Consider the following 20,570-nt stretch of genomic DNA (forward strand, 5'->3'; position numbering starts at 1 on the left):
GCTAGCCCGCGGTGGGCTCACCCGCCTTATTAGCCAGAAACCCTCTTAGAAAGATAGATGTGTAGATGTTGCCCAACAACAAGCGGCTGCATCCAAAGATCTATGTCGGCATGTATTTGGTAAAAATATTTGTCTTAAATTGTATGTGAAGTGTCTTTGTGTACCATGAAAACTTAAAATAAAACATTATGGTTCAATGTAGCTGTTGAAGTCAGCTGACGCACAATCGGGGCTGTGTTCACACAAGTAAACACCAAACTCGGCTTCAGTACCAGTGTTTCACCAGTAGGTGGTGCTAACGGATCATCTTTGATGCTCCGTGTTGGGTTCTCATAGCAGTCCACCACAGACACTTATCACTGAGGCTCTTCATCTGACAAACACAGGTGACGCTCTTAACACTATTCATGGTTCAGGTACCAGGGCTTAGACTTAACTTCACTGGTTTTGTCTACTTACCTTGTCCTGGTACATAAACTGTCCTGGTACATAAATGAACTAAACGATTCTTTACCATTACAACAGTACATCTACAGTATACTTAATTTCCAGGCGTGCGTACCTGACTCGTGGGGTCCCCAAGGAGGTTACAGATGTGAGGGACTATCTTGCTGAGCGTCAGGCTCTGAGATCCAAATCTGAAGAAGAAAAAGGAGCTAAAACACCCTGTCTGTAGACAGACGCTCTTAGAAAAAGAGTCAGAAAAAGGATTAAAAACAACACTGTTAAAACTGGCCACTGTATAAATACACTGCTACAGGGCTTGTACATCAGAGTGCATCATGGGATTCTTTTATTTATTTTCTTGTCCCGACCTGAGGCTAATGGAAACCTCGTTCTGCTACGCCTTGCATAAGAAACGCTGTGCCAGTTTCAAACACTCCCCAAAACATTTCACGAATCATTTATAAACAATGACCGAACACCATTACTACCATTAACATTCCTATGCTCCTTTAATTCCAAAACGGAGGTAATTCTGAAGAAGAAAAAGAAGCCCCCAAAATATCCTGTCTGGACACCGGTCTCTTTTTCAGCTTTTAGAAAAAGAGACCAAAAAACGTTTCAAAACAACATGGTCAGACTGTCCACTATAGAAATTAATTTTGATTAGCCTAGGTATCATTACCTTTACTTTGGATTTTACACTACTACAACCACTCTTCAGTTCCCTCAAACGTCATCAGCAAATGAAAACTCCCATGATGCATTCTGATGCACTGCCAGCTCCCAGAAGGCTCAGCGCCTCGGAGGCGGGGCCACCCGACAGACTCACGCGTTGAGGGTGGCGATGAGGCACTGGCACAGTCCCTCCCGGCTCCTGGTGTTCTTGTGCTTGAATCCGCCCAGCATGCGCTCCCACACGTACTGAAGACACAAACACAAGCACCGGGATGGAGTTACACCACCTGGGTGTGGGTGTGGGTGTGGCACTAAGTTTGAGATATATAATTATATATAAATTGAACTAATAAATAAATGCATAATGCATAATCATTTGGAGCAATATTTGTGTGTGTGTGTGTGTGTGTGTGTGTGTGTGTGTGTGTGGTGTGTGGTGTGTGGTGTGTGTGTGTGTGTGACTAAGATCAAGAGATTATCGGCATTCTTTCTTTGGATTTCTTATTTGAACTCAATAATAAATCAAATCAAATAATAAATGAAGTGTGCATATTAATTTGGAGCAATGTGTGTGTGTGTGTGTGTGTGTGTGTGTGTGTGTGTGTGTGTGTGTGTGTGTGTGTGTGTGTGTGTGTGTGTGTGTGTGTGTGTGTGTGTGTGTGTGTGTGTGTGTGTGTGTGTGTGTGTGTGTGTGTTTGTGTGTGTGTACGTGTGCGCATTACCAGAAAAGTGTGAGTGAGCGAGCGAGTGTGTGTGTGCGTCTGCTACCTGTGGATTTGCGGCTTGGTCCATGATCTTCAAGAGCAGGGCCTGGTCCTGGTCCCGGACCGCGTCCTTGGCATCGCCCAGCCGATCCATCAGGCTGGGCAGCACTGAGACAGACAGACGGACAGACAGACAGACAGACAGACAGACAGACGGACAGACGGACAAACAGACACAGACAGACAGACAGAAAGACAGACGGACAGACCAACGAACGGAAGGCCAGACAGACAAGACAGGACGTACAGGAAAGACAGGACAGATACACAGACAGACAGACAGACAGACAGACAGACACACAGACACACAGACACACAGACACACCAGCGAACGGAAGGCCAGACAGACAAGACAGGAAAGACAGGACAGACACACAGACAGACGTCCAGACAGACCCAAGTGGAAGTATAGGTTAGCCTGCAGGTATTTACTCACATTTCAACATTTACTGTAGCCTCAAAATGAGCGCTCAGACGTCTGGTAGCTTTCCATTTTTTTTCCATTTAAAAAATATTTAACGACTTGAAATTGTTTGTAGAAGTGCAGAAGAAGAGTGAAAATTTGCATTATTTGTAGTTTATCTTCATCTTTAAACAATGAAGAATACATGATATTTGATAAGAAAATATGAATGAATTGCAAATCAAACAATATCATTAAGCTTATACTTCATAAAAGCCTCTATTCAGGCATCATCTGCTCTGATGTACATCATGGTATTATGGTAGATATGAGTTGTTGAATTAGAGCTGGAACTGACCCAAGCTTTGTGACAAAGTCCAATAAAAAATGTTGTATTGGATCCAAGAAAGACAATATTGTGTGTAAAACAAATTACATTTTGGTAATCCAATCTATTTAATTGTATATATATAATAGCATAATAAACTGTTATATAATATCAGTGTACATGAGTACCAGATGGTCAATTGTCTTTCAATGATGTGTTGGATAAAAAATGATATTCATACCTGTTCCAACCTGATTTCTAAATCTCTCCTGTAGTCTTGTTACCAGGGCTGATAGAATGTCCATTCCAAATAAAACCACCTAAATCATAAAATGAAAAACGTATTACACAAGAGAAGGAGATAATTATAGGAGTATATGAATAAAAGTGATGGTTGAACAGTATACAGGTTGAACAGTATACAGTGTTCAACTGTAAAAATGTCTTAGGTGGTCATGGAGCGGGGGGGGGGGGGGGGGGGGGGGGGGGTGTACAAAACTTCCCTACGGGAGTTTGGTACTTTGTTGATGCATAATAATTAAAAAAATAATAATAATAATGATAATTATATATATATATTTTTTATACATTGGTAGTCAAGGCGGGGCCCTATTGTTGTTAAGGCGGCCGCCTTAACCCTACAGTGCTGGGGGAAACACTGGTATAAAGCTAAACCGTTTGGCCTGCTTTTATTTTGAAATCAATAGCAACAGCAAAGCAGTCTGCCTGCAAAGGATTCTGGGTAATATGCACACAGCAGATTCTTTCAGCTCCCTTTATGTCATTACTGAACAAAATGCAGGTTTCACTTCATTACATTTGAACACGCAAATACCGTTATTTTCTTGCATTGTTTGTTTCAAAGTTGACAATAAATGCCACCATGAGTCACATTACATGACGCACCAAATAGTATTCCTCTTCCGCCGCTAATATTTCACTTTCCTTGTCTTGGGGTGGCTTGAGATACTCTATGAACGTCTAGTGAGAGTAACTCTGCTAACACCATAATCGACACATTCGCATCACCTGAACCTCGTGTTCGGGCAATGGTGCAATTTTTGGAACACTTCTTTTGAAAAGAAGCAATACACCATATAAATAAATGTTAAAAACGACCCACTGGCACCATCTGCTGGCCGCCGACCCGTGCTGCGGTTAACAACATGAGCGCAGCTGCCCACATGCTTTGTGGGTGGGTCATGAATGGCAACATCGTTTCGAGCCGCTCTAGTTACATGTGATGCTAGAGGGTAACGAAACGACAATAGAATCCTCAAATATCACATCACGGCCGTTTCATACTTATAGAACGATAAGATAATTTATGACACGCCAAAGAACAAGGAATACACCAGTCCTCATCCCGGAAGGAAGAAAAAGGAGGGATCTTGAGTGGTACACCTCAACTATAACCCACTAGGCGTGGCCGTCCCAAAGGACCGCTCGGTAAATGTAGGGTTGCTGCACCCAAACACTTCATGTCATTGATTTCCTGGCCCCATTCCTGCCTTCACCATCTGTCTCCACGCCGGCCGGACATGTCAAGGTCTGTCCCGGAGCCAGCGCAACGTCAGTGGTGCCGTTACCCGCAAATCATGTGGCCTGGTTCTGTTTGTCCTCCCCCCCCCCCCTCCCTCCCTGCAATTCTCGGAGCATACAGCTCACAGGGAAGACATGGGCTTGGCCCCATGCTAATCCACTATACATGACCCACATGAACCGCGCTCTCCATGAAACCATATCCAAGCCTTTATAAGCGTACAGGCTTGGCCTTACCCCCCTAAGCCTTTTTTCTGCAGCTCTTGCTATGCCTGCCTCCCTCCTCCTCCCTCAGGCCAGTCTGCTGACAGACCGGCGGTGAGGCGAGTGAAGGGAGCGTTCTATCTGTGGCAGATAGGGCTGGGAGGAAGAGGGAGGGGAGGGACAGATGAAACTCAACACAGGCCACAGGCACTAGCTCCGCCCCGCCACAGGGGGCCCGCGCCCTCATTGCGGGTCCCGATGGCTGTGGCGGAGCAGGAAGGGCTCTGATTGGCTGCGTTGACGTACGTGTGTGTGTGTACGTGTACGTGTGTGTGTGTGTGTGTGTGTGTGTACGTGTGTGTACGTGCGTGCGTGCGAAACACATTGTATTAGGAACCTGGTAGCTTGGTTTTAATTCCACCACTGGCTACCAGTGTCTCCAACACCTTATCGCTTACTACGCAGTAATGAGTACAACAGCTTTAATTAGCAGGACCACAAGGCCTGATGGACCCACTGTTCAGTTTGAAGAGGTGCATCATGGGGGAGGGAGATTCACTCAGGCGGTTCCAGTGTTCACACACACACACACACACACACACACACACACACACACACACACACACACACACACACACAAGGCTAATGCATGCTAGTAGAGCATCCATTACACAATATAGCATCAGACTCACGACTTAAACCACTCTGCCACTCAATTATAGAAAGCCCTTTCAGCTTCAAACAGTCCCACAGGACACTTTGTCCGAAACACCTGAAGTCCTGCCAAGTGGTGGATGTGTGAGTCCAGTCACCTGTGGCACAAGCTTACTGTGATAGATGGAGGCTAGCCACACTTAAGAAAGGCACCGTAACCTACCTGCCCACTGTTTTCAGGTAACGTCAAAAATCGAAAGGAAGTCACAATTAAAATAATTATATTTAAAAGGAAATCAAATCTGAGTTGGAACCCTTCCCTGATGTTGACTCTAGAAGGTTGCTCAGCAGGTTTAAGCAGGCTGGCAAACCAGGGATAATACACTTGCATGTGGTTATTGTTTGTTGTTTGTTTACATTAGACAAGCTAGAACAATCAGCCTAGTTTAATGACCACACGACCAGGTTTATAAACATAACACTCAGACATAATTTATATTAATAGTGTGTCTGCAATTAACCACACCCAGAAAATACACGTGCTTATATTCATCCTCCTAGTACAGATGTTCACGATTTTAGACAATCAGGGCTTTGAACCAACAGCCTCCTGCTCCAAAGTACTCGCCCCGCAGTAGAGTTCCAGGTCACTTACGGTACCAAGTCATCTCATCACCCCACCTTGAAATGACTGTTATTGACCCAGGAGCTGGCGACGCCGTCCACCATCCGGTCCAGCAGAGCCGGGTCCTGCTCCAGGGTCGGGAGCCTCTCCGGGTCTAACAGCAGCTCCGTGAGCTCCGGGCCCGTCTGCAGCCGCTTCCCCAGGTCCTTCTGCAGCACTAGCTCCACGCAGTAATCCATCGTTACCTCCATTGTTGTTGGTCTTGCAATCCAAGCGGTCGGCTAAAAAGTCAAGAAACCCTTCACAGGCGAACACTTCCACGGGGCCCCCAGGCTTACACTTCAGACACCCCTAGACTGGGTGACGATGCGGGCCGCCTAGCGTGCTGCTCGCTGGTCCTGGAGGACATCATCCAGCGTCGCATGGCATGGGTCAACCGCCCAGAGGATGGTCCACTCGTAGATATCAATAATCAGGCAAAGTTTACGATAAACTTGCAATGGATGGATAGATAGCGGCGACCTTTGAAGTCTGCCTGTCTAAGTATTTGCATATCAAGCCAAAGTCCCCCACGAGATGTGTCCTGGGCTTTGTGACGTCACTCGCTACCTTATGAACGGCTGATGTCGGATTCCGTGTGTCTGGTTTACTGTTATAAACACACGAGAGGCGTCCCTGTGTGGTGACACACAAGGCGGCAGGCTAGCCGACTAGCAGTGCAACACCCGGTGCTACCGTTAGCTAGCACGGCATGCTATTAAAAAAAAAGAAAAAGAAAAAACACAATCCACGTTGAGCGATAAGGGGCTATCTGGGTTTAGTTTCCCGTCGGCAGACACCGTTAGCTTTCCACCTAGCCTGTTGTGGTCTCACCTGCGATCGGCGGCGGGTTTACTGTTCCCAAGCGGGATCACAGCCTGCATGATAAACAGCTCAGGATCACAGAAACCCAGAGCTCGGTCCGTCCCGTAGGAGTCACAGCGGCGCTGGTGCTTGTGGCTGAAACCCAGCATTAACCTCACTTTGGGTCACTTTTTAGCCTCTGCAATAGGGAGTCGTTAGTTGGTTGTTTCTTTTTGGGGGGGGCACCGTGAAGGCGACTGTGCTCAGGACTTTATAACTTTTCCATATTGAGGACTAAAAGTCATTCAAAAAAAAACATGACTAAGAATTTGCCATAATGAACCGAGATGTCCCATTCAACACGCCGTAGGTTTCGTTTTACTGCTTACAAAATAGCGACCCCTACTGGGGACAGCAGTTAAACAGTGGTCAAATAGTGACAACTGGTGGGGAAATACTAGATAAACTGTTGTAGAACAGCGACACCTGCTGGATAAACAGCAGATAAATACTGGTAAAATAGAGACAACTGGTGGGGAAACAGCAGACAATCACTGGTAGAACAGCGACACCAGTTGGACAAACACCGGATAAACATTCTACAGGTCTTTGACTGTCAGAGACATGCGGGGAACGGGTTGTCAATCGATCACTTGCAGGTGTGCTATACACTAACTTTTAAAAGTGTACACAATCAAAGGTTCCTGTCTTCAGGATGACCTTAAAAGTGATTTATTTCATGGTGAACGGCCGATTGGAGCATGCAGAGTTCCGGACCGATTGCTCATCGACAGATGTTAAAGGTAGGAGACGACTTCATTCTTTTAGGTTAGCCTACATATCGTGGATTTTATTTCAATAATTTTCCATTTTAAATGCATTTGTATTCTCATTTGGTCGAAACCGCAACATGCCAACATACATGTATTATAGCCTAATGATTTTCAATACTTAATAAATACTTTAAATACTTAATAATTTCGCATATTCATGAATTTAATTGTATTCTGGAGTAAAACAGGTCATCCCTAATTTCCGTCGGCACAACGTGTCCTATCGAAGGACATGCGTTGTCCCTTAATTCTTGCTTCCCAAGTCACTGGAGGTTTGGCTTCTTTATTTCGTACAAGTTAACCCAGGCTGTCCAAGGTCCAGCATGTGAAACTGACAGCTCCTCAGAGGGCTGCTCTAAGTGGGGTCAGCCAGCCACTATATGGCCGACTATCGATAAGCCTTATTAGTAGGAGTTGTTGGCACATGGCCAAATGCTTTTGGCTTTTTAGGTTTAAGGATTTTAAACCAAAAAACAGACAGAACAATTATTGGAAGCAGATCTTTTACCCTTTGGCCTGAAATGTCACTAAGGTCTAGTTTATAGTGAATTTTTTTTTTTTCTAAATATAAAATAAAGAAAGAGGCCTAGGCTACATTAGAAGAGTGATGCTTCAAAATACTTTAAAATACTTTTTAAATACTATTTTTTAAGTACAAACCCGTACGGATAATCTTTTATTTGTTTATCGTTTATTATCATGCCATTATTTTCTTGCTTTCTGAACTAACCAAAATAAAAACGGATGAAAGCATTATTAAAAGCCATTATGGTTCCCTCCTTCCCCCCGTTATCAGCTCGCGTGGTAATAGGCTCCGAGGCAAAGTGCGACCGATTATACTTTATTAGGGGTTGGACCTTAATAAAGATGTCCGCTATCTTTGCTCCAGACCTGCTCCGAGCCTCGGTGGAAGCCGGCCCGCACGACATCCTGACGATGTACGACGCCGAGGGGAATGTGGTCAATATCTCCCCCAGTCTGACGGCCAATGACGTCAACACATGCTACAGACTGGAGGTGGTGGCGTCCGATCTTCAGAGTGAGGCCATTCCCACTCGCTCTCGCTCTCTCTCTCTCTCTCTCTCTCTCTCTCTCTCTCTCTCTCTCTCTCTCTCTCTCTCTCTCTCTCTCTCTCTCTCTCTCTCTCTCTCTCTCCCATTCTCTCACCCATTCTCTCACCCTCCCTTGCTCTCTTTTTCTCTCTCTCCCATTCTCTCACCCTCCCTTGCTCTCTTTTTCTCTCTCTCTCTCCCTCACAGCCACCCCCTTCTCTCTTACCCTCTCTTTGAACAGCCAACATTTAGCACTGATAACTATATTGACCAGAGGGCCGTCATTGATTCATAGAGTAGGGTTTGGTTATCTCTTGATGTATAGGCATATGATATGATCAGTAGATCGGACTCATTGATGATTTGTACCTCATGTAGATCGGGCTTTAGCCGTGCCGACCGAGCTGCGCAACATGGACAACAGGTCAGTCCAGAATTAAGGAATCTCTCCCTTTTTTATTTATTTCCTAATTAAAACAATGACTTATTTGTATTGTCTACTACTTGACTGGTCTACAAAGTGAAGGAGTGAATCAATTTCTCACTCTCAAACTCGAGGGAAGTCATTTCTGTGTCAAGAATTTCTCATAAGAACTCAATGCCAGCTTCAAATCCCCAGGCTGGAAAACCTGGAAACAAAGGTGCTTGAAGATACTGGGAAAACCACAGATCTCAAGAGCCAAGTGGAGTCTTTCAAGAGGAAGCTAGAGGTTGGCCACACACACACACACACACACACACACACACACACACACACACACACACACACACACACACACACACACACACACACACACACACACACACACACACACACACACACACACACACACACACACACACACACACACACAGGGAACCCTGTATTTTGCATGCCAGATGCGTTTAGTGCACACTTTTTTTTTGAATGAGCACGGGTTCATTATGATACATAACTATATCTTAAAACATTGATTAATTTGTGCCACCAATTTATATTATATGGTATATATTGTAGTAGCAGTGGCAGTAGCAGTAGCTTTCGCAGTAGCAGTGGCAGTGGCAGTAACAGAAATAGTAGCAGTAACATTAACTGTACGTCCACACCACTGACGCTTTGGTCGCTCATAAAGTTTTGCTGCGCATATTTCTGTTCGCTTTGGTCGCTCAAGTCGCTCATGACGTACAATTCAAAAGTGCCTGCCGGTATTCCCTGGGATCCACGCAAGCGAAGAGCATCTACATTCCGATTGGCTGTCAGTGTTTTGCCGCTGAAACGCGTCATAGTAATTTGCATAAAGTTAAACAGTTTTCAACTTTTTTTTGGACGCTCTGGTCGCTCAACTTTGGCCGCTGGTAGCGTTGGTCGCTTTGGTCGCTCTTGCCCATAGAAAGTGAATGACCTCCGGGCGATTTGGTAGCTCAATTCGATTCTGGTGTGGACGTACAGTAACAGTAGCAGTAGCAGTAACAGTAGCAGTAGCAGTAACAATAGCAGTAGAGGAGCAGTAGCAGTAACAGTAGCAGTAGAGTAGCAGTAGCAGTAACAGTAACAGTAGCAGTAGAGTAGCAGTAGCAGTAGCAGTAACAGTAGCAGTAGCAGTAGCAGTAACAGTAGCAGTAGCAGTAGCAGTAACAATAGCAGTAGAGGAGCAGTAGCAGTAACAGTAGAGTAGCAGTAACAGTAGCAGTAGAGTAGCAGTAACAGTAACAGTAGCAGTAACAATAGCAGTAGAGGAGCAGTAGCAGTAGCAGTAGAGTAGCAGTAACAATAGCAGTAGAGGAGCAATAACGGTAGAAGTAACAGTAACAGTAGGAGTAGCATTAGGGTAGCAATCATAGTAGCAGTAGCAGTAACAGTAGGAGTAGAGTAGCAGTAGCAGTACCAGTAGGGTAGCAGTAATACTAGCAGTAGCAGTAGCAGTAATAGTAACAGTTGCAGTAGCATAAGCAGTATTAGTAGCAGAAACAGTAGCAGTAGCAGTAACAGTAACAGTAACAGTAGCAGTAACAGAGTGACGATGTCCTCCTTCCCTCCCCCCGCGGCCGGCAGAACGTGGAGCACCGGAGCTGGATCGGTCTCTTCAAGGGGCAGGAGAGGCCTCAGCGCCGGGCCAGCCAGGGGCACCGGCCCGTGCAGGACGAGCAGGCCCAGGTCCGCCGGACGTTCCGCCACATGAGGTGACCTGGTCTCCGGGGCCGGCAGGGGGCTCACGGCGGGGGACGGGTGTGTGGGATGCAGGGCCCCCCCCAGAACCATGCCTGGGAATCTACTCTCAAATCGTTTGGAATGAATTTGGAATGAGTTTTGAGGGAATTCTGGAGGAATTCTGGGTGCATTTTGGAATCATTCTCATAAATATGTGGCCTGTTAAGCCCTTTGAGACTGTACCTGTGATTCAGGGTTATGCAAAAAAATGTAGTTGTAATTGTGATAAAATTTCCCTTTTTTTTTGTTGTTATTAAAGTAATGGTCGGCTTAGCTCAGGAGGTAGAGCAGTTGTCTTGTAACCGAAAGGTTGCTAGTTCAATCCCCAGCTCCTCCTAGCTCCTGAGCAAGACACTTAACCCTATCCTGACGAGCTGGCTGTCGCCTTGCATAGTTGACTCTGCCATGTGTCAATGTGTGTATTAACTTGTATTTGGATGTAGCTCCCTGCATGTGAATGATAAAGTGAGGGAATACCTAAAGACCCCCCTCTTTGACAACTGGTAAGACACACACACACACACACACACACACACACACACACACACACACACACACACACACACACACACACACACACACACACACACGCACACACACACACACACACACATGCACCCACATAGGAGTTACTTAACATCTGTAGGTAAAAAAAATTGGTAAGAATCATAATACTAGACGCACATATTATTAACTAGATGCAATTTATAAAAATTGCATCACTTTTACCCAGTCCAAGCACCGCCATTTTATTGTCAGCATTTCGCAGTTTGCGCGAACTCCCTAGGTGAACTACACGCAAAAGATCGCCGTATTGACCCCAGCGTGAGGCCTGTGAGTGAGGCACCAGCTCACCACATTTATCCTCAGACTTTTGAGCTTGTACATCAGAATGCATCACAGGATTTTCTTTTTGCCATTTTGAGAGGAGTCAAGATAGTTGTAGAACTGTCACAACCTAAATATACCGTCACCTAGGATAGTGCAAACTTTGTTTGGCGACGTCTCGAATGAGAAACCCTGTGGCTGTTTCAAACACAGCAATATATCCACTTATGACAAATCCATCACAATTAAATAATAACTAAACAACGACGAAAAGCCCAATACTACCGACATGACCACTTGAGTGTTTAAACCTGTGTTTAAACCCTACAGGTTTAAACCTGTAGGGGGCAGCAAACTAACACCGTAGGTGTGTTGGGCCGTGGTGTCCTCAGGCAATGGGAGGAGGCCGAGATGCTGGTGCTGCTGCAGGTGATGTACACCGACCTGGACTTCGTCACCGCCTTCCACATCGAGGTGGACGTTCTCCAGAACTTCCTGTTTGAAGTCTACCGCCACTACAACAACATCCCCTTCCACAACTTCCAGCACTGCTTCTGCGTAACTCAAATGGTATCAAACCTGCCGACGCCCCCTTGTGGTTCCCTCGGTCCCTCTCAGACAGGCTGGCACACATGCGCGCACACACACACACACACACACACACACACACACACACACACACACACACACACACACACACACACACACACACACACACACACACACAGGTCTGAACGAGGTCTCCTGTGGTGGCAGATGTACGGGCTGATCTGGCTGACGGACCTCAGGAGTAAACTGGAGAGAATCGACCTGTTCGTCATGCTGACGTCGGCTCTCTGCCACGACCTGGACCACCCCGGTTACAACAACGTCTACCAGGTCTGTGCCCCCCCCCCCCGTCCCACCCCCGTCCCCCAAACCCGGGCTACTGAAGTCTGGTGATCCGTTCTACCCTCTGCTATGGTCCTCTGTTGAGTCTCCATGGGAGGGATTGTTGGGGAACAGAGTTGTCCCAGTTACTGTCTCCAGGGGTTTCACAGGCCAACTGTGATGAACCCCTAACCCCTACGGAGCAGGGAAAAGCTCCCTTGATTATTGAGAAGGAAATCTTGGTTTGATTTGATTTATTTGGAATAAAGACATATCCAAGGGATAAAAGAAAAACATGACAAAGTGCAAGCACTTATTTCCATCATGGTCCCTGTTGTTTCCACATAAAACAAAACATTAAACATCATAAAAAATAGACTGAGAGGCTAAATATATGTAAAGAATCTTCCCTAACCCTTACTTTCTTTATTAAAGTGCCAAAATGCATACATAGACACACACCAACAGACAACAACTCATATGGAGGAAGACATGTTGGTGTCACTAGGGATTTAAATTCACCATGAGCCAGGATTTGTACCTTTTTTCTGAAACAATGATTGTTGTCCTTAATTTCCAAAGGTAATTTATTCCAGTTCACCACACCACTATATTTGAGAGTACGCTTACCAACATTTTACTCACAGTAGACACAAAAAACCTGTATATGATGAAATCAGGTATAATAAACTGGAAAGGCTACATCACATGGTACACATCATGTTGCAGGCATAACCAATCTATTCCAGATGTGATTAACATTGGATATCACCTTAAATGTCCTAGATCAACGCCCGGACGGATCTGGCTCTGCGCTACAACGACATCTCGCCGCTGGAGAACCACCACTGTGCCGTGGCCTTCGCCATCCTGGCAAAGGTATCCGCCATGTTTATCCCCTCAGAGCACTCACGGGATCGCTGTCGTTGACGGCCTTTTACACGCCATTTTTGCTTTCTTATCTCAAATTCGGTAATTCACCGTGGACACTATTACGTTTTCATGATTGAATTCATGTTTTTTTATTATTATTTTTGTCGAATTTCATCTTTATGTCGGTTTTGTCGTGATCGGATGTAAATGCATTGTGTGATGGACAGAATGATCTCTCATTCTACACAGAGACTGCACTGTTTGTTTTCATGGATGTATTAAGTTAATTATGGTATATTATAGTAGCCTTTATTATATTATTGTGCCGTCCTCGGTGTGTCTGCTAATACCCTGACGGCCAGCTAAACTCTTTCCCAAAACACCAAGACTCTGCAAACGTATTTCTCACTTACACAGGTTTAATGGACGCACATGGGAAAAGGTGAAACTGCAACACACAAATAAAAAGGCAGAGAAATCTGAAATCTCATCTCAAACTAATAAGCAAGAATATTTACTTGTGAAAAACATTCTTTTTGGTCATTTCAATACTACGAGCGTCGTCAAATGACCCACGTGTGACCTAACATGGTATTCATATAGCCGTAGCACATGTGAACTGTCTTGCGATAAACTATACAAACTTTACACTAATGCCAAAATAGTGATTAGTACCTTAAAATTCCTAGAACCGTCACCTTATCGTGGTGGAGAGGTTTGCGTGTCCCTGTGAACCTGAGGGCTGTGTTGTCTGGAGCCTTGTGCTCCTGGTAGGGTCTCTCATGGCAGAGTGGTCTCAGGTGAGGGGCCAGACTAAGAATGGTTCAAAAACCTCAATGAATAACATAAGAAGAGGAGATGTGACCCGGCCCGGAGGAAGCCCGGGCCCCCGTCTGGAGCCAGGCCCAGACGGAGGGCTCGATGGCGAGCGCCTGGTGGCCGGGTTTGCCACGGAGCCCGGTCGGGCACAGCCCGAACAAACTGCGTGGCACCCCCCCTCTCTTCATCCCATGGGCCCACCACCTGTGGGAAGATCCGTTGGGGTCGGGTGCGCAGCCACATGGGTGGCAGCGAAGGTCAGGGGTCTCGACCGACCAGACCCGGGCGGCAGAAGCTGGCTCTGGGGACGTGGAACGTCACCTCGCTGTGGGGAAAGGAACCGGAGCTTGTGAGGGAGGTGGAGCGCTATCAGTTAGATCTGGTGGGGCTTACCTCCACGCACAGTCTCAGCTCTGGTACCGTACTCCTGGATAGGGGTCGGACTCTACTCTTCTCCGGAGTTGCCTAGGGCGTGAGGCGCCGGGCGGGTGTGGGGATACTCATAAGTCCCCGGCTGAGCGCCGCGGTGTTGGAGTTTACCCCGGTAGACGAGAGGGTCGCCTCCCTGCGCCTAAGGGTTGTAGGGGGGAAAACTCTGACTGTTGTTTGTGCGGATGCACCAAACAGCAGTTTGGACTCCTGAATGGATTCCTGTTTGGGGCTCCAGTAGGGGACTCCATAGTTCTGCTGGGAGACTTCAACGCCCACGTGGGCAACGATGGAGACACCTGGAGAGGCGTGGTGGGGAGGAACGGCCTCCCCTAAACCCGAGCGGTCGTTTGTTATTGGACTTCTGTGCTAGTCATGGATTATCCTTAACGAACACCATGTTCGAACATAAGGGTGCTCATAAGTGTACCTGGTACCAGAGTACCCTAGGCCGAAGATCGATGATCGATTTCGTGATCGTGTCATCTGATCTGAGGCCGCATGTTTTGGACACTCGGGTTAAGAGAGGGGCGGAACTGTCAACCGACCACCATCTGGTGGTGAGTTGGATCAGGGAATGGGGGAAATTTCCGGATAGACCTGGTAATCCCAAACGAGTAGTGCGGGTGAATTGGGATTATATCTCAACACTGGCCTGGGAACGCCTCGGGATCCCCCCGTCATAGTTGGTCAATGTGGCCCGGGAAAGGGAAGTCTGGGGCCCCCTGCTTGAGCTGCTCCCCCCGCGACCCGACCCCGGATAAGCGGACGAAGATGAGAGATGAGACCTTAAAATTAAATCAAAATACAAAGAATACATACCAACGATGCTATGTAAAGCACAAGGTGTTGACAGAGGCAATTCAATTGTTATGGATTTAACAGATTTCAACGAAACGCTGAACCAGCTAGACGCATGAACATATGACTAGACGTGACTGAGTTTGTTTACTTCCTGGAGTAACGCAATAGGCCGATTGGAACCAAGCGTCCTAAAGTGAACACGTCCTGAATAGAAACGCATAGGAAATGCATATTCCTGGAACACATAACTCTGTAATGCTGATTAAATGTAAAGCGTGTATTCTTTACCTGTAACATTAAACTTCTTACTCATAATAAAACAATTATGTTTGGCCGATAATGCATAGTTTAAACGGCAATTCAAGCGTCAAAACTATAAAGCTATGCAAAAGTCACAAAAAATTTGAGTACTCCCCCAATTCTGACTTTAACGTAGACATATCTAAAGATGCTATTGGAGACATAGTAGCACACTACCTGTTTTGTGTGTTTTGAGGTCAAACTCTGTGTTACTTTGTCTGTCCATCTTTGACAGCAGTGGTGTAAATGCTAAATAAAAATGCTATTCTGTTACAGCCAGAGTGCAACATCCTGAAGAGTCTTACATGCAATCAGTACAAACATATTCGAGCAGGAATGATCAAGTAAGGAATGACTGTGTGACTTTGCATTGCTACACAACCTCGTTTATTCTAAGTGTTATTACTATTATGCATTGACTTTGTTTTGCGGATATTGTGTTTTGATTGGGTCTCACGAGTTCCTTGTAAGTGTCTGACTACCGGCCCATTGCTACGGAGCCAAGTGCCTGAGAACCATGAACCACAATCAAAACCCATTGCAATCTAAACAGAGGTCTCATTCTGTTGTTCTGACTGTCTCCAGGTGTATTCTAGCCACGGACATGGCACGACATAACGAGATACTCAACAAGTTCAAAGTCACACTGCCTGTGTTTGACTTCAGGACAGAAGGTCATAAGGAAGTGGTGAGGAGGATGTGGCTCTGACTCCTTGTTCTTCTCTTTCATTTCTGCAACAATCACACCAGCGTGGGTTTTATTATACACTGCTTAGTAGTTTGGAGGGTGACGGTGCAATGACTTGCATATTCATCGAAATGTAGGACAATTTTGCTGCTTTTATCTGATCTCGAAAAAGTGTTGCAATTCATTTCGAACAATAATGCAAACATAACTAATGCTGCTTTCTTTTTTTTTTTTAATCAAATTATTAAAGAAAATATATTCAATATTTTATAATCACAATATATCGTTTACTATGACGTAATCACTATATATTATAATACCATTATACAAAATATAATAATCTCATCACAATATCAGGCAGAAAAATCATTAAGGTAATTAGCGATATTAAAGTCGGCCCGGTTACTGAGCTGTGGACTGTGTCTCTCAGCTGATGAAGATCATGGTGAAGGTGAGCGACATCTCCAACGAGGCCAGGCCCATGGCCGTCGCCGAGCCCTGGCTGGACTGTCTCCTGCAGGAGTTCTTCAACCAGGTGAGCTTCACATCACTTCCCAGCTCGTTCATTAGCACGTATTACCCTTTAGAGGAAAAAACATCCCTGTTTGAGCTATAGGCCCCACCCACTATCAACGCATACTTGCCACTGGTGTTCCGGACCGTCATACGAAATGTGCTTTCGGTTTGGCCACTGGACCGGGCCAATAGGGTATCCATGTCGACGAACATCAGAAATCTGATGGCGGGAATAATCAAAATACCGACTTGATTTGCACACACCCAACATTCACACACCCACAGCATTCTCACACACAGCATTCACACACCCACAGCATTCTCACACACAGCATTCACACACCAAGCGTTCACACACCAAGCGTTCACACACACACAACATTCTCACACACAGCATTCACACACACAGCCTTCACGCACACAGCATTCACACACACAGCATTCACACACACAGCATTCACACACACAGCATTCACACACACAGCATTCACACACACGGCATTCACACACACATCGCGCTTATCCACGCGATCATGTCCCCGCACCTCTCGCCGCCATCCGGTCACTTTGTTCCAACGACCTCGCCCGACCCGTCTTCCTGTGGGACGACTGCGGCCCCCCACTTCAGTGTTTCCCCGTTTGTTTACAGAGCGACTCTGAGAAGCTGAAGGGTCTCCCGGTGACTCCCTTCATGGACCGGGATAAAGTCTCCAAGCCCTCCTCCCAGACCGGCTTCATTCGCTTCGTGCTTCTTCCTCTCTTCACGGAGCTCACCAAGCTCTTCCCCTGCCTGGAGGTATACCCCACGCCTTTCCAAAGCTTCTCTTAACCCCGGCACACACTCTGCTTCTCTCTCATTCCTGTACAGTAGCACCTACCTCTCTCTGATGGGAACACCTCATTGGCTGTTGCAAAGTGGCGAACAAGGTTAACATTTCCCCTCCAAACCACAAAAGACTGCTTGTAGTTTGTTAGTTGGCAATAGTTGTGGATGTATGCCCTCCTCTATACACAGTTACTAGTTGGCTTTAACATTGTTAACATTGTTCCCTAGCAACATATCTTGGAGCCCGTGCGGAAGGCCCTGGACTACTACTCAGACCTGGAGAAAGAAGCCCTGGCAGAAGCAGGCTGCGCCAAGCCATGATGAGGGCGGAGCCAGACCTCACACACACTCACCCACACAGACAGATACACACGCACAGATACACACACACACACGCACACAAACATAGACGCAGTAACAAAGAAACATACACACACACACACAAACACAAACATAGACACAGTAACAAAGACACACACACACACACACACACACACACACACACACCCTTACACGTTGACCCCCTCCGGATGAAGTCCCTGTTTGAGTAGCTGTCCTCAAGTTATCAAGTGGCTAACATTTGAGAAAAACTACTAGAATCATAGTACGTTTTAGTCTTACACTAGCATTTACTATCCTTGCAATGCCCGACCATGCTCCCTTCACTCACTAGGTCTGGAATGAGTTTGTTGAGGGCTGTCGTCTGTCAAACCTTTCCTGGCAGCCGATTGGATGAGCTTCAGCGGGCTGGGCTGGGGCTGGGGCTGGGGTTGCTCATTGGCCGACAGAATTGTACGGAGGCCGAGCTGCCCGGCGTGCTGGCTGCCTCCTAGGGTAACATCTCGAGGTCAGACCGGAGGAGAGCTTGCCAGATTTAGAATGGCTTCCGATTCAACTCACAAAGGGCAACAGACCCCCACTTAGTAAGCCATGATCAACTGAGCACATCATTATTGATTTATTTGTGGAATTGATTGATCTATTGATTTGTTTTGATACTCAAAATGTATGTGTCTAGTCACAAGCCCTTTTATACAGAAATACTGCAATATTGCTGTAAAGTAGATCCGGCATTATGCTGGCGTTTTTTTATTTACATTGGATTCATTATTATTATTTGAACAATCAAGGCTTGAATTGTAATGACACTAGTCTTCAATGTCTTAAATTATTGCTTTTGGGCAACATGAGTTTGATTCTTTGTATCTTTAAATATTGGTCTTTATACTGTAAGCCACAGGCAATATATTAATTAATGAAAGGTTGGGTATGGGATTTGCGAAACGCCAGCAGATTTTGAAAATACACAACTCAAATGGTCCTACCCCCTCTCCTTCAACGCTGACTCTGACTCCGCCCATTCCAAGTACCTGGACGCGCAATCATGCACGAGCGCGAACACAGATGCGCGAGAGCGAGCCAGGCTAGCGTAGGTTTTCCTAGTTCCAGTCATGGACATAATAAAGGATGGACCACGGACTGGAAAATGGCCGCCCATTCATTCCTATACAAACTGCTCAGTGGCGCAGGGTAACATACAGGAGCGATTTGCTTCCGCGTTATGGGGCCAAGACAAGTGGCCAAGTCTGTGACGTACCGGAAGCAGAATTATAGAACGCATGCGTGCCCATCCCCCCACTCCGGTCCAACATCAATATAAAATAATACCGTAATGCACCGCTTCTTTGTCTTTGGATCTTGTTACGTATTTTAAGAACCTTACCAACCCAAACATAGACCCTGGGAAGCAGGACCAAACATATAAGCTGTAAATACTATACATAGCCACAAGGGGAGCAGGACCTTACTGAAGGCTGCAATTACTATTCCATCCACAGAGGGCAGCACCACAGACAGGTGAGGGGGCCGAGGGTAATACGTCACACCGGCTCCTCCCACTCCTTCCGGGCCATGCGGATCAGACGATAACAGTAAACACGAGCCAGAGGCTCTCCAGAATCTCCTCGGCAGCTATTGGACAGGGTTAATGTTTATATTGATCAGCTAGGAGACGCTCAGCACGTGTTAAGATACGCTTCAACCTCCTTTTGCTCCATAGTATCAGTTGACCATACCGAAAATACTTTACAACAAATAAAGTCTCTTAAAAGCTATTCCACGGATTTGATCACTTTCCTTGAAGAACTCTGCAAACTTTTGAATAAATGGATCAATACATGATGAATCACAATGATCGCAAGCAGAGGACCGTGAGAGTTATTGAGCAGTAGATGAACCAGTCCAAAAATCGGGACACGTTAACGGAGCACTGAACTAGGCCCTCTCGGATGCCATTTGTTTCACTACGACTCCTTTCAGCTGCACACCCCTCTTCCCCAGCGAGATAACGAGACGGCTAATAAAACGCTTGAGGTGGCGTTTTGAGAAGAAAAAACGTAATTTTTTTTAGGACATGGCATGAAGGTAATTATGAGCCTTTGATTGATATCCAGAAATTTTTTGCGGAGACACATTCTTGTTCCCCACTTGTATTGGAGTGAACGGAGATATCTACTTCTAGGTCCCATGATTTGAGGGACCCGTCCACAGCCCGCTTAAACAGCTGCAATACCAGGCTTGGCCGCTGAGCACTGTTGGATTGCGGAAGTATGCAGTGTTCCTGGGGGCTTGGTTCCAGTAGCTACCGCAGCATAACAACAAACAGGAGCTTGCTCTGGGTCACGAGTACTGCACGAAGGGGTCGCGCGCGGGGGAGGGGGAGTGCAGTACGACCGTTTGATTGACGTACTTACTGTCCAATGCAACTCGGTGGCTCTGGAAATCATTGGCTGGAGTTTTTCGAGCCCTGCCCGTTCCACAGATGATTGACTTGTTTAATTTTCATGTCAGTACTTCTAACTCAGTGGCTGTAAGTGGGTTATGATAAGGATTTCAAGTAATTTTGCAAAAATAGCCAAAAAAGCGAATTCCATACCCAACCTTTAATTTTACCACTTCAATTGTTTATTGTTGATATTCTTTTAATAAATAATGGTTGGCTCATTGTTCTTTTTACTGCATTCTACGGGAATAAATAAAGATCAAGTATACAGAATAAA

At 46.0% G+C, this 20,570-nt stretch overlaps 2 protein-coding genes and 1 non-coding gene across 5 annotated transcripts in view; 2 read left to right on the forward strand and 1 right to left on the reverse strand.

Moving 5' to 3' along the window:
- LOC130380386 (CLIP-associating protein 1-B-like) overlaps positions 1 to 6,856 on the reverse strand; it is a 51,907-nt gene extending 45,051 nt beyond the window's left edge. For all 3 annotated transcript variants that reach the window (XM_056587568.1, XM_056587567.1, XM_056587571.1), the window contains exons 1-5: positions 5,699 to 6,856; positions 2,859 to 2,937; positions 1,891 to 1,994; positions 1,277 to 1,368; positions 563 to 638 (exon numbers count right to left, since the gene is read on the reverse strand). In XM_056587568.1, coding sequence (XP_056443543.1) covers positions 563 to 638; positions 1,277 to 1,368; positions 1,891 to 1,994; positions 2,859 to 2,937; positions 5,699 to 5,893 — 546 coding nt within the window. In that variant the 5' untranslated portion in view covers positions 5,894 to 6,856. The remainder of the gene's footprint in view (positions 1 to 562; positions 639 to 1,276; positions 1,369 to 1,890; positions 1,995 to 2,858; positions 2,938 to 5,698) is intronic.
- On the forward strand, positions 3,557 to 3,686 carry LOC130381904 (U4atac minor spliceosomal RNA). Its single transcript, XR_008895530.1, has one exon. It is a non-coding gene; the product is annotated as a U4atac minor spliceosomal RNA (small nuclear RNA).
- Positions 6,857 to 6,942: 86 nt separating the features above from the next.
- Positions 6,943 to 20,556, forward strand: si:dkey-219c10.4 (high affinity cGMP-specific 3',5'-cyclic phosphodiesterase 9A). Its single transcript, XM_056587517.1, has 14 exons — positions 6,943 to 7,288; positions 8,208 to 8,357; positions 8,749 to 8,794; positions 8,990 to 9,080; positions 10,403 to 10,530; positions 11,002 to 11,061; positions 11,779 to 11,956; positions 12,143 to 12,265; positions 13,043 to 13,135; positions 15,758 to 15,825; positions 16,067 to 16,169; positions 16,600 to 16,704; positions 17,335 to 17,481; positions 17,740 to 20,556. Exons 1-14 carry the CDS (start codon positions 7,201 to 7,203, stop codon positions 17,830 to 17,832), a joined length of 1,473 nt encoding a protein of 490 aa, XP_056443492.1. The 5' UTR covers positions 6,943 to 7,200; the 3' UTR covers positions 17,833 to 20,556.
- Positions 20,557 to 20,570: the final 14 nt, after the last annotated feature.

Source organism: Gadus chalcogrammus, chromosome 4 (assembly GCF_026213295.1).
Source record: "Gadus chalcogrammus isolate NIFS_2021 chromosome 4, NIFS_Gcha_1.0, whole genome shotgun sequence".
In the NCBI taxonomy this organism is placed as follows: domain Eukaryota; kingdom Metazoa; phylum Chordata; class Actinopteri; order Gadiformes; family Gadidae; genus Gadus; species Gadus chalcogrammus.